At 46.8% G+C, this 25437-nt stretch overlaps 1 protein-coding gene across 6 annotated transcripts in view; it reads left to right on the forward strand.

Annotated features, from left to right (window-relative positions):
- The first annotated feature begins 797 nt into the window (after nucleotides 1-797).
- XIRP1 (xin actin binding repeat containing 1) overlaps nucleotides 798-25437 on the forward strand; it is a 34030-nt gene continuing 9390 nt past the window's right edge. Inside the window, exons 1-7 of one of the 6 annotated variants that reach the window (XM_054817428.1) lie at nucleotides 798-893; nucleotides 2256-2392; nucleotides 3650-3704; nucleotides 5099-5509; nucleotides 6892-6973; nucleotides 22906-23066; nucleotides 24671-24724. In XM_054817428.1, the coding sequence (XP_054673403.1) occupies nucleotides 2265-2392; nucleotides 3650-3704; nucleotides 5099-5509; nucleotides 6892-6973; nucleotides 22906-23066; nucleotides 24671-24724 (891 nt within the window). In that variant the 5' untranslated portion in view covers nucleotides 798-893; nucleotides 2256-2264. Of the gene's footprint in view, nucleotides 894-2252; nucleotides 2393-3649; nucleotides 3705-5089; nucleotides 5510-6891; nucleotides 6974-12740; nucleotides 12878-22905; nucleotides 23067-24670; nucleotides 24725-25437 lie in introns of those variants that run through there. The other 5 variants (XM_054817426.1, XM_054817430.1, XM_054817429.1 and 2 more) reach the window with 5 other exon arrangements.

Raw genomic sequence — 25437 nt, forward strand, 5'->3', positions numbered from 1 at the left:
GTGCACTGGCTTTATTGCTTGGTCAACTTTCCAGCATGCACAGAATAAATCCCCAGAAAGAACTTCATAGAAACCCAGTTATTGTTAGGTGCAAAAGCAGCTCTCTTTGTGGCCATGATGCTTTTTGAGAGGGCTAAGAGGTTACTTTTGCCAAAGTCCGACTTTCATCAGACTTAGACGTTGCCTAAATCGGATCCCCTCAGACAGTCCTGCCCTTTCTTGCTCCCAATAGCGAAGTATTTCAATTCATTTAATCCAGACCCTGCCGCCCTTAAGGCCTGGCCTGCCTTTCACTTTTGCCGGGAGGAGCAGTGTATTCCCTACAGCTGTTAACACCCCGAAGAGATGCTCTCTCCTGTAGCTCATGCAAGACCTCCCCAGTGAAACCACAAGCACAGAGGACCACAAACTGAGCTGAAAAACTTGCTGGTTTGGGGGAAGAATATATGACCTGTGCCAGAAGCATCCACTTAAAAATCCCCATGCAGAGCAGCTCATTTCTGCTCCACCTGGGACAAGGTGGGAAGATGGATTCCAGCAGATTTCCACTCAAATCAGAATCTAGATTTGGGTCTAGATGGCTATTCATGCCCCAGCTGGGATCTGAATTGACCCGGTGTTTTTACGGGGAAGAATGAGACCTCAATAACTGGCAATAGGCTGACAGGAGCAGGGAGGAGGCTTCATCTCCTCCACTCTTCAGTGCCAGCTCTCCAATTCACACCATCCCCGTTCCCACATCAGCTTTTAATATTTAATTGCAGCTTTGCCAAGGGACTTTGCCTCCTGTCTTGTAAAGAAGGGGGAGAGGAAGGAGTCAGAAGTGTAGTACTGAAAAGCCCCAAGGAGACTATCAAATGGCAGATCTCGGGTGGAGGAAAGCACTCTAGCATGTAAGTGATTTTACACAAAAACCCTCCCAGATCACAGAAGATGGAATGAATTAATATCAGAAAAATCCTGTAAACCTTTAGTAACTGGGGGATGCTGTGCTGATTGTGGGAACTGTTCGGGGTGGGCTGAGAAGAGTGTTTCCATCTACTGCTTGTACTGTATTTAAGGAAAAGGGGAGATATAAATGGAAAATCAGGGAACATTTCCCTACTAACAGAGTCGTTCTGCCACAGAGTAAATCCCTCGAGGGCTCTTCACCTGGAATTGTTTAAAGTTAGACACCACTGCAAAAATGGGAAACAATCCCTGGACTGTGGGAGGTGGGAGCCTGTGATCTAACAAATCTGTCTCTTCTCTAACATTATGGAAAATGACCTGGAAAGAAAAAGGAAATTTGTAAAGCAACTAGTGAGAAATATATCTCCCTCCCTCTGGTCTTGATTTCAGATGTCTTAAAGGCATGAGAGGAGAGGCTGAGTGTCACCCCCTTCCCCATGAAAATCTGCTCCTCTTGAGCACATCTGGAAATGAACACCCAAACGCGCGTGGACGCTGGCTCTGGGCACAGCCTAATATTCAGTCCAGTGCAACAGAAATCGCTTATGAAACATATTTTGCAAACAACATGCTTCTGAAACAAGTGCTTTCAAAATCTAAATAGAAGTATCTAACAATCCCATAGTTCAAACGTCTGGTCAGTAATTAAAGAGCAATTACATATAACTTGTAGGTCCCTAGAGCTGTGTCTAAATTCAGAAAATGAACCACATATGACCTAATGTACTTCCAAGTGTCAGATTGGTCATTGTAAATCCAATGCCTGAGACTTCTGCTGCGCATTTCTGAAGCCTGGAAGACAAGAACATTTTTGGCAGAAGAGGCCAAGAGGTGCTTAATTCTCCAGTTACTGCCTGAATTCAGAGCTGGTTCAGGTCTATGCAACATTGGAAACATAAGAACATTTTAATCAATGATGTGTATACAAAATTTTCATCAAATAATTTTTAAATTATTTCAGTCTAATTCTTCTTTAGGTTCTTTCCCTCTCCCTGTCACAGAGATGAACTGGGTGATCTAAGAGAATGAGAAAAGTGGTAGGCAGAAGTCGAAAAGACCCATTCCCTGCATTAGGAGTAATTTAACTTAAATTGTGTCTTCTTTAACTCTAATTTATTTTTTTCAAAAGGGAATTTGTGTGATGAGGTTTGCAGACGTATCAGTGAAGGCTGTGTTTGTTCCACCGCCCTTTACTGATGTACCAATCCCATGAGTGGAGATGGATGCACTAATTGTTGGCCTCTTTTCCCTGGATCTTCACATCCAGCACTGTAACCTTTGCTCTCTCGCTTCGATGCCAGCAGACAGAGAACATGGAAAAAGCTGAGAAGCTGAAGCCAGCTCAGTCCTTTCCTTTTCTGTGCCATTCTCCAAGGAGCAGTCCAGAGCACAGAGCAGTTCTTCTGAGAAAATCTGCGTCCGTCTCTGAACTGGTTGCCAGGTGGGTGATTAATCTATGGTTGCAGTTCACCTTAGATCTGAGGGGTTCCAGGGTAGATGCTCCCTCTCCCACGTCCATAACAAACAAATCTCACTTAGATAAGGTCTTTCCAGCATCCCAGCGTGTCAGGTCTCAAGTTAGAGGCAAGTGTTTTTCTGCCATAAGTGCTCTTAGCTATTACCAATGCATTATTAAGTCTTGGAAGAAAAGTCCTGATTTAAAAGCCAGACACACTCGACAAACTTCCCCAAATACAATGACACAGAGGAATTTGCCCTTGACCCCAATGACTGGAGCATTCCCAGATGGATAATTAAAGCTTTTAATCTTGATAGTCTGTAAGGTGCCACGAGGGAAAACAGCAAATGCTGGAGAGATGAGCTGATGAGGAGACAAGAGGGGTATGGGCATCTCATGCGCTTCTGGTTTCTCTCAACTGTCTCTAACCAAAATGCTCCAGGGAGACTCGCATTTCAACCCAAGCCCTTTAAGGGCTAATTTCTCTTCTGGTTACAACCCATAACTGAGATCAGACCACAATGCTGCCAAGAGTGAGACAAATTAAGATTAGCAACAGAACCCGAAGTACATCTCTCTCAACATAAGAGTGACAGAGCAGCTGTCAAGACTGTCTCTTGAACTTCCCCTTGGGACAGTTTAGTTCCAAATATCCCAAACTTGGTCAGTTTTCACTGTAAATAGTCATCTATCTGACAGGGGTTTTGGAGAAAGTTGAAAGTGCACTCCCCACAGCAAGGAAGAGAAGGAAGGTGGTTTCTTCTGCAAAGGTCTCACTCATGACTGGTGTTATATTAGGTCAGGTACTGACTTGATAAATCCCTTTACATTAGGTTAAAGCTGAATAAATGAACAATGCATCGACCTTCTGGAAAGCCTGACTGTAGCTGCAAGCCATGTTTCAGCAAAATGCAGTAATACATCACTTTCAGCCAATATACCCCCCTCAACACACCCTCCACCAGTGGGGAGATGGGCTGCTCCAGGGACACATCTGTATGGAGCTTGGGTAGAGAGGCCTCGTGCTGGATCTAGTGGCACTGCATTGAACTAATGCATTAGACCTAAAACCAGTCATCTTTGGGGGATTTTTCACATCTCTCCAAGATTGCATTTGAAGTCTGTTGGATTTGATATTTTCCAGAAGGTAGGGGAAGGCATAAAGAGCCTGTCTACTATATGGAAAAATACAGTCCAGCTAAAAAGGGGTTAAGGTGCCATCTCCTGTCTTCCCTGCAGGTACCAGAGCATCCTGGACTGTGAAAGCAGCATGTCTAAGCAAGAACATCGCAAGGTGAGAACGAAAGGGTCAGACCAGGTGGGACAGAACATGTCCTAACAACATAATGCTCCAGTTTTTGGCAATTAGAGACAAACAAAACCCTAGCATTTTTGCAATATCTGGTGCTGTTCTGAGGACAACTCATGGCAGGTCAGATCCAATTCTCTTTTAGTATATACAGGTGGACTGACACATGTAAGATGCTTGAGGATGGGATGAAAGCTTCATACATAACATTCAGATTGCTCTGGAGTGAATAAATTATAGGGGTAGAACTTAATGGAAGACCATCAAGAGATGTAGGACCTGGCAGAGGATTTAGCACTGGTTAGTAAGCAAAGGAAGGATCTAGCCTGAGGCACAGAAGGTCATTAAGGCACCTAGACAGCTACACTAGGCTGACAGGTATGACACTGAGGCATCTCTGGCCTCATGCACCAGTAGCTGGAGGTTTTTGGGGTTACCCTGTGTGTCTCAAATGACACTAAGAACGTACCAAAGAAAACTGTTTACCCTAGGGTGCAGAAATTACTTTCTTGACAGTTTTGACTGTAATGGGACTTCTACATCAAGTTCACAAGTGCATTTTGCTCACAGCTACACTTAGATGTCTACATTTCAGCATCTGAAACTGAATTGCCCCCTAACTAGAAGCTGTGACTACTGTTCTCACATCATGGAAAGGTGCACCTCCCAGCTACCAGTGTCCTTTCTATCACGTTTTGATTGCAAAGTCAATAAGGTGCAGTTCTTGGCTCTGTTTTTGCATGCTGGGTCCTGCTTTGTGATAAGGGCCTCTTACAACCTGGAATAACAATGATAAAATCACACACTGGAAGCCAGATAACTCTGGACTTCATCCAATTTCCCTGCTGAAGACAGGGTTGATTTGCACTAACCAAAGAAAGCTGAATTGCACCTCATTAAAAAAGGCAGAATCTGAAAATTTTTATTTCTAGTCCAGGTTTTTAAGATGAAATTGGAGTATTCCTATGAAATTATAGAGAGGAGTTTTCTGACTGTTTGGAAACACAGTTTTCTAGAGGAAGAGGATGGAGACAGGGATAAGACAATGATCCAAGAGGGAAGACAGCCAGTGGTCATATTTTTTCTACTCCAAGGCTTCATCGCATGACCATGGACAAATTAGGAGGATGCACTGGAAACTGGCAAGACAGAAACTTCTCTCACACTTCAGAAAGGGCTAGAGTGTGTTTAGATCGTGTTCCTGACATTTACTCTGGGGAACATAGAGCAGAAAGTGATGGGACACTCTTTCATCCCAAAAGGTTAGAAGGTAGACAGACATGATGTTTGGAGTAGAAGAGTAGGAAATAAAAACTTCAGTTGATTTATTATTGACATTAGATATGAGCCTATTTTGATGTTTGTTTGAGTTTTTTTAGCTCATGGAGAGAAGATATCTATCACAGACTAGTGTCAGTCCAATGGGGAAAAAACATGCCCTATCTCAAAGCCATTGCAGTGATATGTCCTGGAGCAAGTCCATGGAGGATCTTCCCATCCCTAACATCAATGCTCCAACAAGGAATCTCAAAGGACTCCTGACCAGCTTTGACACTCCTAAAGCCACTCAACGGTGTAAGACTTTACATTTTGCTCCACTCAAGACACCATCTCCCAGTGGCATTTTGAGGGAGAGGGAGGCCGATACCAGAATCATGACAACAATCCAACCCCTGAGTGTGGAGACCAAACCCCGTAAAGACCCATCCTTCCCTTCCTCTCTTCAGAGTATCCAGAGGAAGGCACAATGGAGTCCTGCCACCACCAAATGGAAGGAGTCTCCTGCAAAGGTTAGTAGTTGTTTTTCTTTGAAAGCTCCTGGAGATTTCTTTTCTTTGAGTGGCCAGAGTCATCCTTGTAAGTGGTTGGGCTTCATGGTGGTGCTTCATCATCCACTGATGCCAATCCCTGGGCATGGGGACAAGCCTAATCTTTCATGGTTCGGTAAGGAGGAGCAGGCTTACAGAGGAGCCATGTTGTAACATCAGAGCTACGATCAGGATAGAGCTTGATCCGAGATGTGGTAAGGGTAAGCAACAGACTCTACCGCAGAAAACCCCTTGGCACATCACCTCCCTGAGGCATGGAGACCACCTCTCTTTCTGTATTATTATAACCTGGCAGACTCATCACCAGATCCTCAAACACATGCTGGGTTTCCCTCAAGCTAGGTTCTGCAATGCCACGGTATCCAGTGGAAAAGGGGTACCATGTCCTGTGACAAGTGAAAGATAAACCTGACTCTGCTGTTAAATACCAGAGCACCAAAGGAGCTGGAAATGGATGTTAGTGCCAGTTCATGCAAGCAGCTAAGAATGGCTGAAGCCAGGCAACACCTACAAGCAACCACAAATTCATAACCACCTATGGCTTAAACTTCCTTCCAGTCCATTACTCTACTCAGACACACCACCACATCTCCTTGGCCCAGTTCTCTCAATCCAGACACCCATCTTTTTCTCTGTGCTCCCACATAGTTTATCTCTAGCCCCATCCAGCTCTAGGTAATTTAATGGTATCAGGGGCACAGGTCCTGTGTTCAACAAACTATTCCTTTCCATGATCCTTTTCCTGGAGGGAAGGAGTTGGTAGGAATGGACAGCCTAGATTGGCGAGAGAGCTACATCAAAGAAAGAAGAGAGTCCCATGAAGTTGTTATCATCTGGAATATTAATTATGGATGAGATCCTACCTGAAATGGTCATGTCCATCTCACCACTGTATATCACCCCAGTGATTACTGCTGCACAGGCGGGACTGGTCCCCTCACTGGGAGTACAGCAAAGGGCAACACCAATCATTACTGGCTTTGAGATGCTGAAATCATTCTGGGAGCAGGCAAAGGAAATGGGTGGATAAACCTAACCCTGAAAGAGCAGTAATGGTGGCCTCAAAAACAAGAATGGGTAGAGCAAATACCACTTACCTCCAGAAACAGAAGAGGGGTGAAAAAGTTGTGTAGCACTGTCCTTGGAGAGAACAGAGCAAAGCCAAGTCTGGTCAGGTCTACAGAAAAAAGGTCCAAGCCACATGCAATATGTGGAGGCAATGTCAGGGCCACCTTTGCCTCTGGAAAGCCTCTGGTGCAGTTGCCTTCCTCACACGGGGGCTTTGTGCAGTTCCTCTCTGTTTATGGGAATTTACCTGTTTACCTGCTGTCATTCCCACACAGGAAGGGAAGATGTCCCACAACAGACAGGCGATCATCTCCTTGGTGCCGGATACAGCCGATGACTCAGCCACGGGCAGAAGCTGTGAGTTGGATTTATTTTGGTTACTGGTCATCATCGCTACTCTAGTGCCAGCTCTATAGTCGCAGTTGGGAAGGGTCTACTTGTTCCTTGCGCAAAGTTGTATTTCCCATGTAATCCCAAAGCACAGACTGACCGGGTGATTCTGGCTGGGGATTGTGTGGGTACTGCCAGGACTGGCCATGCAGGAGTGTGGCCAAGGATAGGGAACACAGAGAGCAGACAACCCTGCGACTGCAGCCTTCCAGCCCTGATCGGTCCCATTGCACGGATCTGGCGAATCCCAGCACAACTGGGATCTAGGCCAGTGATGAGGCCACAGAGCCATGCTGACTCTCCCTGTGCTGTTATCCCAGCATTTAAAAATAGCTGGTATTAGATACCAAGGCAGAAGTATGTCCATGTTTAGTTTGGGATGAGTAATATCTCCCTGCACCTCAACCTTGAGGATAGGAAAAGGGAGAGGTTCCTTTGTACCTAACCAAGGAGTCTTGGCTGGGCTCCTTTTTGAATTTGGCAGCAGTGGTGTGTCAGACACAGTCATCTTTGGCTTAAGATAGGGCATGTAAGTGATCCCTAACACTATGATATCATTGGGACTAAAGCAGGTCAGGGATATTTCAAGGCAAGAGGCATCTGTGAAGAGTGAGAGATCCAAGCTGAAGCTTTGCATGGAAAAGGGTTCAATTTTAACAAACTTTGCTGTTTGATTTGGGGCAGAAAGAAAGAGCTCTCCAAAAATCCCATAATGACTGGACTTTAGACTAGTAGACCATCCTACCTCCTTTAGGCCTGGATCAGGAATCCAGGGACCCCATATCCCATCTATCTAGGATTTGTTCTCTTTCCTTTCCATTTCTTCCTTTTCTTTCACACAAGAAGGGAAAGAAAAAAATCACATGCTGCCTGGATTTGAGACACTGTATTTAATTACCCAACTGCATAGGAAAAGAAGTCTTTTACACGAGCACACAGACAAATGAAGGAGCTGAAGTTTCCACAGTATTGCTGGGATTTTTTTTAATGTCAAAGCACGTGAAGTCACCATGCTAAACACGATCACAGTATTAACTGTAGTGTGCCTTTTACAGCGTGAGGAACATCTTTTCCTTTGGCTGGTGAATGATGAATCATGGTCTATCTTGGAGCCTTACACCACTCTCCAGCCCCTGACTCAAAGGCCTCGTAATAGCAAAGACTTCATGTCATCTCCTGCAATGTTTCTTTGGTAGAGCTAGGCTTTGCGTGATGTGGGGTCCTTCTGGGGAGGCAATTGCAGCCAGGGAGCTGGGAATACGACAGCTACCTCTGATGTAGGTGCTGGATTTGCTCAGAGACAAGAGTTGTAATGCTTCCTAAAAAAGACCAGGAACCAGCTGTCCCATGTCTCTTCTTGGAACAAGACATGTTCAGAACTATACCTGCACTGTGCTTGGTCATTCCCATGGAGCAAGAGAGACATCAGTGCTCCATGAGGCCCAGCAGTGACCAGGTCAGCTCTTCTAAAGAAGCCTCCTCACTATCACCCAGGGACTGCCCCATAGCCCTTCCCCAGGCCTGAGGAGAGGACACTCAGCCAATGCAGTGACCTGGGATGGGGAAGGCAGTGTCAAGTGATCTGAAGCCACACAGCATTGTAAGGTGAAGCCACACAGCATTGTAAGTTTAAGCACAGAGCATGGTTCTCAGGTTTGGGACACCGTGATATGGAGGACAACAGCTTGGCAGTGTTCAGGACAGCTCTGCTGACTGGCATTTGGCTTATCAGCAAATACACATCCATGCAACAGTTCAGAGCTGACTAACTACACGTGAAGTCAAATCACCGGTTGCTGTACCTCTTTCCAGACACACGTAGTCACCTCTGAGACACTGCTGGAGTCCTGAGCATTGCTTGAAGGGGAAGGCCAATACCCCCCTTCAGAAAACCTCTTCCCAGGCAGCTAAAGCAGGTGGGCTACATCCCCAGCCACGCTGACAATATCAGATGATCCAGAGGAAGCTGCCACCAGAGACCAAGTCACTAATTAAAGAGGTCGAAGCAGCTATAGTTAGCAGTAACGAGATTAAACTGAGCAGTGGAAGATTTACACGATAGAACAAAATACTTCCTAGGAAGGAAGGTGGTAAATCAAGGAACCATTTTCCCCAAAGGGAAATGGTTGAAAGCTTGAGCCCTTTAATATTAAAGAGGAGAAAGCATCAGCTAATTTGCTGCAGGTGGAGTCTCCTGAGTACTCTGGGTTTAAAAATTAACAACTTCTGGATGAATTTTGGCAATGAGACAGAAGAAAATCATGGCCAAGAAAGAGAAAAGACGGGCACACAAGCAGGCACGCCATTCTCCCAGCTCACACACATACATATGCTTGTGCATGTATATATTAATATAGCTCCATTATTCAGTGCTTTCAGCTGAAGGGCACACGAGGATGTTACCTCGGTGCAGTGCAAAGATGAAACGGGAGCATGACGTGACTGCAAATTACAGAGCATCCAGCCAGCCTCTTAAATGCATTTAATTCCCTCCTCCCCCTCCCCCGTTCTATTCTGTATTCGTTTCGACCACTACCCACAGGGAATTTTCAAAGCAAGGAGAGGAGGCGAAGGAGAGGGCAGAAGACAGTGGGCTCCCCATCCTGTGTGCAGGGAGACCCAGGCTTTGTTGCAGCACTTGGCAGGGGATGTTTCTTCCCCTGCTCCCTGTAGCACCCGCACTTTCTCCTGCAAGGGGGTGCGGTGCCATCTAGTGACAATGAAACCATCCCACTTTGGTCCCAAAATTAGTCTCTGAAGGATGCTTGCTGCACAGCAGCCACCAGCCACGGTGTCTCAGTCCCAGGGTGGAGGGACCCTGTCACCCTCCATGTCTCCATGACCTGGGGCCTTGCAGCCAGCATCCCCGTTCTGCAGCACCGTGTTCAGCAGACTGGTTTGAGAGAATGTCACTAGTGAACTGGAAAGATGTGAAAGGTGAGGAAAAAAATGCTGATTTAAGATAAAAGGCTGTGCTTGTGCTACAGACGGCTCTGAGTTCAAGGCAGCTCTGGCACTTGCAATGATACAGGCTCCTGAAGTCAAAATAATCCTTAAAAGCTCGTTTCCCTTTCAGCAGTTGTTTTTCATGAGCATGACATGCAGGAGTCGAATGTCGGGACTCCTGTAAATGGCCAGACAGGAGGAGAAAAACCCTTCAGCTTCCCCAGGAGCTGTGCAGAGCAGTCAGGAAGCTCAGATCTCGCAGGCTTGCAGGAGAGTGCTCACAGGAGCAGTTTGCAGAGGCACTGGTGGGGGCATATGCATGGAAGTCACAACCCATGGAAGACCAGGTCCTCCACCTAGTGATGGAGAGAGAGACAGCAGGAGCACATGTGCATGCAGGCAGACCACCACCCCTGTATACATATGTTACATGTTGCAGCTAGACAGACAGGCAAGCAAATACATGTTGCAGACGAAGAGAGAGCTCCACATAAATGTATGGATGCACGCTGTGTCTTCCTGCTGGGCACACGCATGCCACAAGGACACACACACACATGCCTGTCGTGAGCAGCTGACTGAGTCAATATGCTCTGCCCTTTGCCTCCTTCCTTTATGTCCTTTCACCCATATGGAATAAATAAGATACCTCTGTTCTGAGCCTGCTGCTGTGTTTGCTGCCACCCTTGCCACCCAGTTCATGCTACCTGAGTGGGTGCGTGTTTGCTGACAGCCCCTGCCACCCCCGGCCCTCTGACTCACAGCCTGGCTGGCGACCAAAGACCTGTCTGTCACCCTCCTAACAACATCCCTCGCTTTCCTGCTTCACGTCATGGGATACACTCAGCACAGACCACTTCAGTCTGGCTGTATATCCTCCCCACCCCCCCAGATGGTTAAATTTCAGCCCTTTTAATTTAGCTTTTTTCTCTGATCCTTATTTATTGATGGAAGCAACAAAGAACGTGGAGATCACTTTAGAAGGAGGGGTGATAATCTTCCTAGGCACTGGGCTTAGCACAGACAGTGGGGACTGGTAATTCGTAGCCTTGTGGGATGTTTAAAGAAACTGGGCTATGGTAGGGAGAAGCTGGGCCCTTCCAGGAGCCTCAGTGAAAGCAGATGGTCATCTGGAGCTGGACGTGATGTGATGTGATGTGATGTTGGCAAGGAAACCTCATTGCATGCTGAGCTGCAGCCTGGTTGATGTGTAGCATCCTCTCCAGGGACTGATACCTGCAGACCCATAGGGAAAAGAGAGGGACAGCAGCCCTTCCAAACACCCCTGTAAAACTCCAGCAAAGGTATTCAGGAGGAGGGAACCAAAAAACTTAGGCATCTCAAGCTGGAAAATCAGCAGCAATGAGTTGCTTGGCCTTTTAGAGCAAAAAGCATGGATCCCCTTTGAGGACCGGGGTCGTGGTTCACCTACTCAGCACAATGCTGCTGAGATCTTTATGTGACCAATGAGCTCAGCTGAAATGGAGATGTCCCTGTCCTACACACTGTACAAATACATTGCAGAGAGGCTGAAAGACCTTGGGGAAGTACCCCCACCCTGTATTTCTGATGGTGCATTGGGGCACAGGAAGGCTAAGACAGCTTCTGTGCTAGCAGATAAAACAGATTTTTGCCCTGAGACCATCTGGTCCAGCACATCCATGCATCTCTCTCCACCATCGTGGCAGTCCCATGTTGTCTGGCATTGGGTGCCGTGGGCCATGGGCATGGCCTGGGAGGGTACAAGAAGGGTGGGACTGAGCATGTGTCTCTTGTGGCCCTCGCCTTGTGTTTTGTGATCCTAAGCACCTCTGAGGGAGTGTTTTGTCTCAGGTGATGGTGACCTCTGGTGCTGATGTAGTCAATCCACATCTTTCATCGCCACATGGTGATTTACTCAACCACATGCTCTCTAAAGGTGTCAGAAAAGTAAACCAAAGAGAGAACAGCTGGACCTGATTCAAACATTACTGGGTACTTCAGCCGTATCGCTATCCCAGCCTGGTAAAGGTGGACTGTTAAAATAAGCCCCAGAGACATTGGTTATGTTTGTATTTGTAAATCAGCATGGCCAGGCCAGGGTCTCCAGCTCTGGCACATAGTTGCATCCACCATTAATATGCTAAAAATAGCACCCATTGCCCAGCTGAGCTTTCAGGGCATGGAGAGCCCTCCGGGGCTGACTGCTTTATTGCTATTCCTCTCCAAACATGGCCCAGAGCAGCTACCTGCAGCACTGCGTTGCTAACAGAGGGACTGCAAGGATGGGGATGATTCCCAGCTGACCATAAAGGAGATAGTTCGATCGTCCTTCTTGGCATACACGCTTCCCCTCACTTTCCTAAAATATTTTTTTTTTCTTTCTTAGTTCTAAAAAATTGGATATTTGATAAGGAAATAGAGAACCAGAAAATGTAACAAATACCTGTCACCTTCCTAGCTTTTCCCTTAAAATTTTGGCTGTGGCCAGAGGTGGAGGGGCCTGGCCGTGCAGATCACAGCCCGAGGACATGACAGTGAGTCAGGGAAATGCCTCTTCCCCACTGCCCCACTGCCTGGAAGCATCCCCTGTCCCATACTGGATTACACCAGGGGTATTTTGAATGAATCAATTCTGAAAATAAGCCAGGCCCCCAGACTTTCCCAGCCTCCATGCAGGTGATTGACTCAGCCTGGTGGAAGAGCAATTTCACTCTTCCCTAAAAATAGACCAAGTGGTTCATCCTCTCAACATAGCCCAGCGCCCGGCGATAAAACCAGCTGCCAGAGACCACTGGGAGGCAGTGAACAGGACCGAGGGTGTGGGGAGTGGAGCAGGTCTCCTCATAGGATACACTAAGGGTTGCCCGGCCGTGAGTTTCACGTAGATTTTTCCACTGGGGCTGTCTGCAGCGTGACACAGCTGTTGGGACTACCGAGACCTCTGTAAGTAATTTTGGGGTAGATTAGAGTGGGGTGAAGTGTTGCATGAATGTGAACCTCAGGCTAATGTTAAAATGCAGGGCAAATGAGGATGCTTAGCGCCTCGTGCTACGAAAGCAGCTCATGGAAAGTGATGGATTTTATTTTGTTGGTCCAGAGTTTGATAAATCCCACCCTCTGCTGCAGAAGGTGCTGTCTCTGTGTTCTACGGATGGTGGCTTCAGTCTGGTTCAGCACTGGTGTCTAGGGCGCTTGGGCATGTTCGAGTCAGAAACAGAGTGTTGTACATGTGTGCTTTTCCCCTGTCCTGAAATATTGAAGTTCCTAGCTTTGAGGTTTAAATTCATGGGGCCAGATCTCAGTGTCTACTCTCTCCTTAAAAAATACTGTTATTTAGCATGACTCTGGTCACCATGACCAGCAATAGGGGAAAGGATCTGCAGGGGATTCGGCTGAGGCAGATGGATGCTGGGGGTGAAGGGGACATCTTCCAGATCAAAGCCGTGTTCAGGACTGGTAGGCAGTAGGCAGCAAAAATGTGGAATGTTCGAAGGGAAATGAGCTTTGCTTCATCTTACATCCCTAGAGAACAGGAGGCAAAGTAGGATTAGTTAAGGAGGGAATTTCTTTCCCTCTCTCTTCTGTCCCATCTCCAGGGAGGGCTGAGAAATGTGTTTGTGACCCTGAACCAAATAAAGGGTTTCAGGCATTTGTTGGGTTAGCAGCAATAATATAGCTTCCTATTTGTGCTCGTGTATGGAAAGTAACTCCAAAAACCTGCACGTCTCTATAAGACGGAGCAGAAACCTACCCCTGTGTGCACATGTGTGTCTCTTACCTGATTATCCATTTACCGAAGCCTTTGAGCTCTAAGGTCTGTGTCGTGGCCGGCAGAAGAGAGCAGGGACTCCAGGTCCAGGTCTCGGTGCTGCCCCTCACTCGCTGTGCAAAGAGCCTGACCCCAATGGCCTGAGCTGAAAGCAGTATTTTTCTGCTCATGCATTTGGTGGTGGTTAATATTTCCTTCCGGGATACACGTCCTGCTGATTGCTGCAAGAATAACAGAAATTCTTTAACTTTCCCCAGTTCCTTCCAGGTCTCCAGTTTTCACCCAAATCTTTGCTGGAAAATATGTGAAGTAGCTTCAGGGTTTTATTAGAAAACAGGGATTTGGGGAAAGAGAGGTGGAGTTGGTACCTTACTTGATGAGAAGAGGCAAAATATGAAAACCTGTGTTCTTGCCCATGCAAAGTAGTAGATAATCCACTAGTGGCAATTAAGGGATCCCACATGGATGGAAATTTGTAGGAACATCCTACAAAGGCTGTTTTCAGCCCCTGAATAGATGCAGTGTTTTGCAGAATACAAAAACCTGTTTTTTGGGGGAAACCAGGCTAGGATGCCCTAACCCTGTTGCTAAGAGGATGGAAATCCTTCTTCAGCACCAGCAAAACCCCCAAGTCTGGCTCTGAATATAGTAGCAGGAATCTCTGCATTAAGTACTGTACAACCTGGTATTTTACTCTTTTAAAGCCAACCATTTCTCTCCTCCCCTATATTCTCACTGGCAATTTGCCTCATTCAGAAACAAATGGAAATGCCGGGGAAACTCAATAGCTACAAGTGGGTTGGGGTTTTCTCTTTAAAGGATACTGCTAAATTTTTTTTAGCTATGGCTGTTTCTTCCAAAATAGTATTAAGTTTTCTTGGCTGTCAGTGATAAAGAGCTGACAGCAGCATGGAAACACCATGATAAGAATAGAAAGCAAAGGCAGGGTCTCAACACTCCTCAGAGGCGCATGGTATCCATGCAATGCCCCCGCGTAAACACCATGGCATGGCTAAGAAATGCTTAAAGATGCACGCCAGAGCCCTGATCCCGGCTGTACTCTTCATCCCAGGCGGGATGTGCAGCCGGTGATGCTCACAGGACTCATGCCTGTGCAGACATTCCCAAGGTATCTCTTCATGGTGGTTAGAGAGGGCTTCCCTTAAAAGGTCTGGTATTCGCGGCATGCCAAGAAGCCCTCTCCCCAGGCAAAGGTTATTCCAGAGGGTAGCTTGGTATTGCTTTCCCTGGGGAAGGGGATTTTAGAGGGAGGGAAGCTGCTATCATGAATGGTCATCTTGCATTGCAGCCTGCAAGGGCTGAGATGTTACTCTACGGGAGAAGGTAGAGCACGCAAAGGACACGGAGCCTGGCAGAGGGGTTAGGGATAAAAAGAGTCCTGGTGCCGGACAGCGTTCAGGGATAGCTGAAACAGAGAAACAGGCAAATAAAATCAGCTCTCTTTGGATATCAAGCAGGGGTGTTTATCACTATTTCAGTGAAAACCCCCTGTATAAATAACAGATAAAGAGTTACTGGAGGGTACGAGAACGGTGCTGGTGTGAGTGGGGTGTGATACACGATCCCCAGCATGTCAGAGGGCAGTGCTGGATACCGAGGTCCCAGCGATACACAGCCTGGGGGAGCGATTTATTAAACGTCCGCTCGGCCTTTATTAACCATTTGCAAGTAGCAGAGGAACGTGGAGAACGAGGCAGCGCCTAGCAGATAGTCGGGCTGCGTCCACTTTATCTAGGCACTTTGTATCCCAAAAGCAGGGGAGCCGGCTTGGTGATGTTGAGGGCTCTCTCTAAGGAAAGACAACCCCACAGCAGTTGCCCACTCGGGAAAGCCACGTCCCCAACCAGCAATGCCACTCGCAGCTGTCTCTCAGCAGAGCTTCTTGGCATTTTTTGGTACCAGGAATAGAGTCCTCCACATTCCTGGATTTTTGCAAAGCCCAGAAATAGCCCTGAGCTGCTTTGGGGCAGATACTCAGCTCTGCCTGAGGCTAAATTTTCCCAGCTCTTCTCAGGAGCTCTTTAAATTACCTGGGGGCTGTGATGTTGCTCCTGCAAAGGGAAGTCCAGCTGACACTGAGGAGCCAAAAATATTTGCAGAAGTGACTAAAGATCATCAACCGTCGGTTTAGAGGTGTAGAAAATTGTAAAGAGATCTGATTTTGAAACTCAAGTGCAGGAAACAAGACACTCTTCAGTAGCTGTTTTTTCCCTCACCCCCTCGCACCCCCTCAGATTTACAAATGCACCTTTCCATATGTGCAAAATGTTAATTGTTTGACTATAACTTAGTAGACAATTCCTAAAGCATGAAACGATATTTTAAATCTTACTTCCTCTTCAACACAGCTGCTCTTTAGTTACATTATTTTATTTTATTGATTTGTTTAGCACCTTCCTCTGGTTCTGGCACTTTTCAACCCATTTCCCACTCCAGGATTCATATATTAGCTCTATGTGCCAGAGTTGCTAAAGTGATTGCAGCATATGGCTTGCAAATAGCACAAAAGCTTTCTTAAACCCTTTCAAAAGAGAATGATTTATATTTTTTTTTATGTGCATTAGTCATTACATTTATGATCTATACCAGAGATGCCCCGCAGCTCCAAATCAGGGATCTATTGTACGTGATGCTGGACAAACTTACTTGAAAGAACAAAGTCTACTCATGGAAGTTTGAAATCAGAATAAAAAGTGTTGTTAAATTGTATGGGTTTTGTTAGTTATCTAACTGTAATCAGTGGTGTTCTTGACATCTGAGTTGGTTAGGTAAGCATGTGAAAATCTCAGTTCTCACTTTCAAAGGTCGATTCCTAGCCCATGTGGTTATTACAAAAAGGCAACTTGGACCAAAACAATCAAAAAACAGATGACTTCTTTAAAAAAAAAAACAAACATGTTTACAATTGTCACTCTCTCACATAATTGGCCAATCCACGGCAAAAAGAAAAAGCTTGAATTTCAAATCCTCACTGTCCTTTGTAGAACTGAAAATGAGAGAAAACACTGCAGTTTGCAAATAGAGCAATGTGATCCGGGGTCAGGAGAGAGTACTCGTGCGGATAAGCAGGATGTTTTAGAGCATCAGTGGTCCTCACTCTTTACTAGAAGCTGCCTAAAATCCTATCGACGCTCCCTGCTGCAGCCTTGTCCCATCATTTTTCCCTTTCCTTTGGAAAAAGCAGCACATGACATTTTAACATGCACTCAAGCCTCAAGAGCAGGTCATGAGGCCAATGAGAAATAGCTAGAGATGTTGTCCCCTCCTCAGGACTACCCTTCCCCACACACCCTTCACTGCAGCATCCCAGGACCACTCCCCATTTTAGCAGCCTCCAAACTGGGGCATCGAGGCAGCCTGCCCTGCTTCCCACACCACCTTCAGCATGCATCTCCTGCGGCAAGAGCTTTTCCATGGACCAGGGCCACCAGCGCAGGGCTTGGGGCGAGAAATTTAAACCTTTCCCCTCTGACCGAGCACCACCAATGGGCTGCCAGGTTCCCGGATTAAGTTGCAGCACTGGTTTCCCAGCCAGCTTTTATGGGTGCTTACCCATCCGCACAAATTCCTCCAGCCCAGCCGTGGAGCGGTGCCTGTATTTCGGAGCTCATTTTGTCAGGGGATAGATTCTCCAGGGGCAAAGATGGGAGGAGGATGGTGTAGGTGCGATTCAGCACATGCAGCTACCACATCTAGGGATAGATGCCCTTAGAAATGGGGTCCTCATCTGCAGGGATGGGCTTCCAGCTTCAGGAGGGGGACAGTGAGTTGCTGAGGTTTCACTGACACACACGCTGAGGACAAGCAGGTGGGAATGGGGGCACACGTCACACGTCCAGCCACACAGCCTGAGTCAGGAGTCTCAGCTGGTAATGACCATCCAACTGGGGATAACGCATGACCCATCCCAGGCAGGGAGGAATAGCAGAAATGGCCCTAAATTCCCAGGAAACAGCAAGCCCAGAGCACCACAAACCCAGGAAACCAGGAGCATTTCCATGTTGGTTCACCTCCATCCCCTTGGAAAGCAGAGTCTCTGCCATGGTATAAAGAAACCTCTGTTTTCCAGCCCTGATTCTGAGGTTTGCTCCCACTGGCCTTCAAGTGTTGGGCTGTGAGTTTTGTGCTGTGGGATGCACCTAGTGTCTCACAGCACCCGAGCCATGACACAGCCAGGGGATGAGACCATAACACATCTGAGCTTCATGGCGTAGGACATGCCATCATGGCAAATTCAGTGTTGGTCTGCAGAGGATCGATGTCAGGCGGATGCTGAGCCATGACGGAGGATGCTGTATTCCGCTGACCGGGATGGGATGCTCTTCGGAGCACCACTCCCTTTGTCGAGCAATGGAGGGGAACAGGACCCTGGCACAAATTCCACCCCCAGGCTATCCCTCTCCCTCCAACTCGTGCAAGCCCCGTGCAAGCCCATGGCTGATCTCAGACCCCGTTACACAACCCCCAGTTCACAGACCGCCGTGGGGTGCACACAGCGACACAAAGGGCTTTGCTTAGCAGCTGTGTTTTCTCAGGGCGGCTGATTTTGGGAGTAAAGCCGATGACATGTGGTTGGCCAGGCGGGCCAGGAGACTGGTGCTGAGCTTGCAGCTTCCTTTTTTAATACGTGACTCAGGCACTCGGTAGCTCACTGGGGTTGTTGGTGGGAGCCGGGCTGCAAAGGAGTGCCAGCGGCAGAGGTGGTGGACACCAGCAGGTGGGTAGTGTTGTTTCTCTACAGGATAAAGCAGTTTAAATAGAAAGCAGAGTGAGACGGAGCTGCCGTGTTATTGGAGAGATGGGGTTTTCTCAGTGGAAGGAGGGCAAAAGTGTTTTTGTTAGTGATTTGTTTTCCATTTGTTGGGAATTGACTGTCAGGTGTAACACAATTACAGTTCAAGAGACCTGTAATATTATCTTCAGCAGGAGACAGAGCAGTTGAGTGATTTATGGGCAATAACTGAAGAGGAAGCGAGTGAATTTTTACATGAATATTTAAGAGTCTTTTTCTCCCTGATGCCTTGCCTTTTCCTCCTGTGTCTAGAAAGATCAGTGAGAACAAAGGAATATGAGCAATGATTTTCCCCCATTGCAAGTTTCCAGGTCACACAGCCCTCCCTGCTCACCGCAGGGACGGCTGCTGGGGCAGTGAGGCTGTAAACCAAGCCCGAGCTGCATGTACGTGGGGCAAGGAAAGAGCTAAAGAAACCCCGACAGCTGCTCCCTATGGATAGTCCTGACATTGCAGCCCCTCATATGAAATGTGCAGATTCATCCGGCGCCAGACGCTGGCACGAAGGACATTTTGCCAACAAAGCCCAGCGGGGAGGAGCATTCCCCATATCCTTCACTTAGCAGCGCCGTCGGCTGCGGTGCCAGCCGCTGGGTGGGATGGGAGGAGGGGGTCCTCAGGAGATCTTTTCTTCTATTTTAGCTCACGGCGGGGGATGCTTTAATGCTTGAAGTATCAGGTTTAAAATCACTGGGGCCACAGTCAGTGCTAGTCAATCAGCGCCGCCCGGGATGCATCACTCAGTGAGGAACAGATGCCGAACGTGCCAGCGGAGCCCTTTTGCTCAGCAAGGCAGAAACGTGGAGCCCAGCACAGGTCTCGAACTGGACTTCCATGCTCTCCATCTCATACACAACAAATAACACCCTAAGCTCAGTCTGCATAACATCCTTTGGTTTTGCTTTAGCATCTCCAGCTGGGAAGTTCCCCCATCCCTGCCAAGGGATGCTGCGCAGCTGCACCGTGCTCACAACTCTTGAGATGTCCTAGGTGCCACTTGGACGCTGGTAGCCGCACACACACGACAGCTCAGCTTTCTCGTTAGCAGAATGAACTGTTGTTTTTTCGCTCTTATCTATAATTAGCAATTTAGAGGGTGGCAGCAGCCTGTTTCATGCATGGAGCGACCAGACTTTCTGCGAGCGCAGAGCCAGCCGCCCGCCCGGCGGGTTTGAGCAGCCCCTATCTAAGGCAGGCAGTTTGTGATAAGCAATAAGCAGAGGGCTGTGCACTGCAAAAATGTCAAAATGAAGAAGAAGGAAAAAAAAAGAGAAAACAAAGGCAGCGATAAGGGGAAGGCTTCAACGAAAGCCTTGTATCTAATTATATCCGTCATTAAAACAGAAGCCCTGTGGCCTTTCATCCATCCAAGTTAACGGACCTAGGGCTATGCAGCACTGAGGCTGTGCTGTTTTCCACTGCATGGACTGGAAATCTTCCTTCAGCTGCATTATTTGTTCTTGGCTGGAAGGGCACATTGCTCTTCTTTGTGCAGCATCTCACCCCATGGGCCCACGGACCAGTACAAATTATATCAGCTCAGCAGTAATACCCATAGCCTGGGGTGGGAGGAGACCACTAAACATTGTCAGCCCAGCTCTAGGACATGGGGATGCTTTCGCTAAGCATTTAGCATTGAAATGGTTAAGCACAGCAATGCTCTTATCAGCCTAAGCTGGGTCCCTGCCTTGCTGTGAATTGCTCCCATCTCCTAAAGGTATTTTTTAAGAGAGTTTTTTTAGCATGGCCATGCCCTTGCTGAAAACTCGTGTTCATTTTCCCAACCAGAAAGGCTGCAAATCTGCTCTTGGTTTTCTTTCTGCTTTAAAGCTACCAAGACTGACTCTCCCCAGCTCTCCCTATTGCTCTTACTGGAAGGCTTAGCCAAATCTTGCAAGGAAAAAAACTTCTGTTTTTCCAAACTGATTGGACCCCTTTTGCCTTTCCAGTAGGCAACTCAGCAATGTAGGAGAAAAGAGAGAGATTCCCAGGCAAGATTTTTCAAAGCTCTCTTCAAAGCTTTCTGCAGCTAGTTGAGCACATGCTTCAGTGTTCTTCTCACAGGGTACGGCCATAATAAGGAAAGACCATGAAATCCAAGGTACCTTTGCAGGTAATTAGTTAATTTTCCATTTTTACAGAGTGGACCCCTTCAAATGTATGCCTCAAGCCTCCAAATGAAGGGAGAAGCCCGATGCAGCAGACAGAGGGGCTTGTGTTAGCAGATATCGGCACCAGGTCCTATAAAAGTGGTGTCTCAGCGATGCCTTGACTCTCTCCTAATTCCCAGGGCGCTGTTCATCTCAAAAAAGCCAGGGATCTAGTCAAAGTCTGGGGTCTCTTGAGCAGAGTGGGGAAAACCTGATGCAATCAGAGGGTGGTTTATCTTGCAACCTTGCAGCCTATCTTAAGATGCTCCGTATCTTCCCCAGCAGTGCCACTGTCTCCACTGTAGATGAATAATTAATTTTGACTCAGTGTTTAAGCTGTGGACAGCAGAAATCAGGGAGAGAGGTTCCATATTTACATGGTGACTTGGAAAAAAATCATTAAGGAAATGTCTTCTTCTGTTTCCTCCCCTCGTGTCCTAGTGACCTCTGGCAGAACAGGGCAACTAAATCTGTGCGGCATCCAACTGCTTCCTCATGTATCCAGCCTCGGTTCTGCATCAAAATGCCTGCGCATCTGCCGGAGCTGCTGGAACCAAGGACAAAAGAAGCCTTGGGGTTTAGCACCTTTCGGCAGCATGCTGACCGGTGTCTGACAAGCTCACCAGGGTCCCTGTGCTCCTATCTTCATGGCTTTTTGGCACATGTTTGTCCCCGTAAGAACTGGTATTTCATTTGAAGCACCAGCTCCTGGAATCCTGTTAGTGTATAACATTAGCTGTTGTCACTTTAAAATAATAACAGAGTAAATCTTCAGTATTTTAGAGGAAAACTAGAAAATCTGAACTCAAAATGCAGAAAACAAAGAAAAGAGTCATTAAGTTTGTTATTTACAAAATCTTGTGATTTGGAGACTGAGATTTGAGGGCAAAGAACACTAGAATTGCTGCAGTGCTTCTAGTGTGCACATATTAAAAAGTACATCAGCCCTTTCCTGGCTGTGCAATAGCTGGATTTGTAGAGAGAGAGCCCATTGTTCAAACAGAAAGCATTGCAAATACCGCACTAAATCCGAATGCAGCAGTGCAAGCCTGCGGATAAAAGGAGAACCTTCTCGTATTTTTACAGCGGTAACAGAGAAATTACAGCCCTGACTAACCTGGAGGACTAAGATGCACCATATAGGTGTAAAGCTCTATACATGTCTGTAGTGGGGGATGGAGATGGCCGTGCTGCTGACACCTAGCAGAGCAATGCAAAAAGAAATTCCTTAGCTAGAATTTGGAGTTGCCTCTTTCTTTGAAAAGTGAACCCATCTGCATTAGAGCCATCAGTTTCGATATGAACCTCTCTCTGGGGACGGACACAGCTCTCATTTGCAGAGGGAGAGGAAGTCTCTGCTGTTTAGGTGGACGAGGACCAAGGAGGGTGGAGTGCAATGGATGGGAATGAGGGAGTGTGGTCTGAGCATCATCCAAAAGTGCATGACCGCTCCAACCATCCAGTCCCTCTGGGCACCCCTCAGGAGGTCTGGCTAATAGATCTCCTCCTCCCAGAGTAGCCATTTCTCCATGAACCAGACAGGGACATCCTCAGCTGTATCTCCATGGGAGGCATCTGAATGCTGAATATCTTTAATATCTCAGTAATGCCTTGCTAGGCCCCAGTGGGTGCCCCATGGGAGTTAGTGCATCTCAAAATATCAGATCTCTAAACTAAGAGCAGGGTTTGGTCCTCTGGCTCTGCCAAAGACTCCCTGCTGCATCCTTGGGCAGGTCTCGTAGCCTCTTCATCTTCTAGTTCCCTGAAACAAGTTCCCAGGGGAGAGGTAAAGATAAATGGGTGTAACTGCACGTTGATGGGAGAGCGATGTGAGCACAGAGCAAAAAAAAAGTGAGAACTGGTTGAATACGCGAAGCTCCTTCACATCTTCTGACTTACTCCTGTTTGGTGATGGCCTTGTCCGGGGATGTGAGGATGGGTGTCTGTGCTCCGCTGGCAGTATGGTGGCATCAGGTCACTGCCCGATGTGTTATTCTCATCCAGGCTCAAAGTCTGTTTCAGCCATGAAAGAGGTGGAAATGTCCATGTTTTCTCCCTGAACCAAAAGCGCGTGATGTTATGTTTTGGGGGGACCAGGGCAGAGGCTGCCAGGGGAATCGGTGTGCACACGGTGGAGGCACTTGGCAGAGTCCTCGGTAAGCGATGCTTGCGCTCCAGGCTGTCCATACCCTCGAGTCTTTGGCACATAGCTCACCACGCATGTCTGTCCCTGTTTCAGATGAGAGGACGCGGTCATTTTTAGACATATCAGACAACACTAGCCGCATACTTCACCAAGGACAAGGGAGGTTCTCTGCGCCCTCCGTGAAGGAGCTGTCGGCTCTCTATCTCTCCCAGACAGCTGCTGCTGCTGCTCACGCCAGCAGCCCCGCACAGCCGGTAAGCACTGCACATCACCATCCTCCCCCAGCGGCATCCCAACAATGTCCTGTCCCAGCAAGTGGCTGTAAGAGGGTGAGAGAGAACATGTCTGGTTTGGTAAATCTGGAAAAATGTAGCTGCTTTTTTTTTTTTTTTTTTTTTTTTTCTTTTTTCCCCAAAATGACCAGCTTTCCCTTGCCATTTGCAAATATTGTATAAAAGTGATCAGAGGTGCTGGTATGTATATCATAGAATCATTTAGGTTGGAAAAGATCTTTAAGATCATCCAACTGTAAACCTAGCACTGCCAAGTTCATCACTAAACCATGTCCCTAAGTGCCGATAGAATGTATATGCTACATATACATACACACACGCACACATATATACACTTTATATTCTCGCATGCACACACATACACACACACACGTCTACATCCACTAGCCCACACAGTTTATTCACACATAAGATTTCCAGTTTGCACATATATATTCACATGTTCACATCCATGGAGGAAACAGCACACAGCAACACGCACACCTCCATGCTATACCCATTCCAACACATGCACGTATATATGTCCATATATGTCATAGTCAGGCATAATTTTACAGTGCACCCTCCTTGTGTTCCTCTGTTTATAGCCCTTGGTCTGGGATCCAGGGATTTAATCACCCACTCCAGGCCAATCATTGGGCCATAGGATAATGCAGGTTTTAAGTGTTATGAGGCACTGAGCTACATTTTTCCCATTTCCCCAGCTACGCTGGTGATCCAGGAGTAAGGTGAGATGTGATTTCACATCTGCACCTTTCCCGCAGGCTTACTCATGCTCCCTCCCACTCCCAACCTGTTGCAGGGTCCCTGGCCAGAGATGCAATTTCTCGAGTGTGTATCAGGGCTCTGTAATGGAGGAGTCCAGACTGAAGCAGCCCAAGCTGATCATAAATAAGTGGAGAATGTAATTGGAAAATTATAACCAGTTACCTGCAATGAAGCAGGTTTAGAATCCTGTAAAGGCTGCCCCATGATCCGTGCTCACACAGGTCTCACTTTGCACTGGGATGCACAAGGACCGTGTGTCCTGCTCGGCAGCGTACGATGGGCCATACTGCATGCTGAGAAATATTTCTTCACTAGAAATGTCTCTTCACCAGAATCTGTACTAAACTGAAATCTTCTAATTAATCTTCATTCCAGTAAGATGTTCTGGTTGGGAAAAATAGAAATCTGAGCTAAAAATAAGAAAAGCAATTTCAAAACAATGAATTTCACAATCCATTATGCGATTTCAAATGTATATCAGTTTTATTTTAAAAATATTAAAGTATAAACAAAAATATAGGCTAAATCAAACTTTGGAGAAATCAGTGCCTGTTTTGTTTTTCCCCAACTCTAAACAAATGTGTTTGTGGTTTCATGTGTTGACTGAGGCTTTTGGAAAAATATATTTCTTATCAACCTGGAATAAGATCATTTTTCCCAGCTGTACAGAACTGCCAGCAAACAAAAAACCCTCACCTGTAACGGTTTTCAGGTCTCTGTAGCAGATACATATATATACAGATAACAGCTTGTCTTCCTATGCTGTTTGATGTCATTTCTCCTTGTGTCTTTTCCAGAGTACTGTGAAGGACAACTCCATTCGCTCTCCCCACAGCCAGAAAAAAAGCAAGGTAAGAAATGTTAAAGATAAGCACTGTTATCTAACCAAATATTTGTGGACTGTGGTGGAATGTGATTTAAATACCCACACAAGGCAGTGAGGAGCGCTTTCATACTGAATATAGCTATCAGCTGCTCAATTGCCCTTCCCCACATTCAGAAATTCTTCACAGATTCAAAAAAACCCTTATTTTTAAAAGTGCTTTCAAAGTATGTTGGTTCATGTGAAAGATTTGCATTTTACACTTGCTGCAAAATATGCTGATTTTGGTATTCTGCTTTTTTTTTTCTTTTTACTAATGTTCAATACTTATTTTTAGCCAGAAAAATCTGTGTGTAACAGAGTGAAATAACACTGTGTGCCATTGCTTTGAGCAACAACTAATAATATTCCAGGCATAACTCTACAGACGTAACTCCAAAGGCATGCCAGGGGTCAGCAGATCTGTTTACTGAAAGGGAAGCCACCAGGATTACAGTCTCTTTTAGATAATGATTATAGGCCCCACTACCTTCCCTTTGGTTAAATGCCAAGCCAGCACACGTTGCAGGTATTCAATTTGGCGTTCGATGCCCAAGTTTCCCAAGCTAAGGAGAAAAAAATGCAGAAAGTGAGGCTCAAAGGTAGGCTAAACCACCACAGTCCACCCCATCGTTATGGTACCCTCTGTTCACTTCTGTACCAATGCTACTATGAATTTGAGCTGAGCTCAGGCTGACTGAG

Source organism: Grus americana, chromosome 2 (genome assembly GCF_028858705.1).
Source record: "Grus americana isolate bGruAme1 chromosome 2, bGruAme1.mat, whole genome shotgun sequence".
NCBI classification, from domain to species: domain Eukaryota; kingdom Metazoa; phylum Chordata; class Aves; order Gruiformes; family Gruidae; genus Grus; species Grus americana.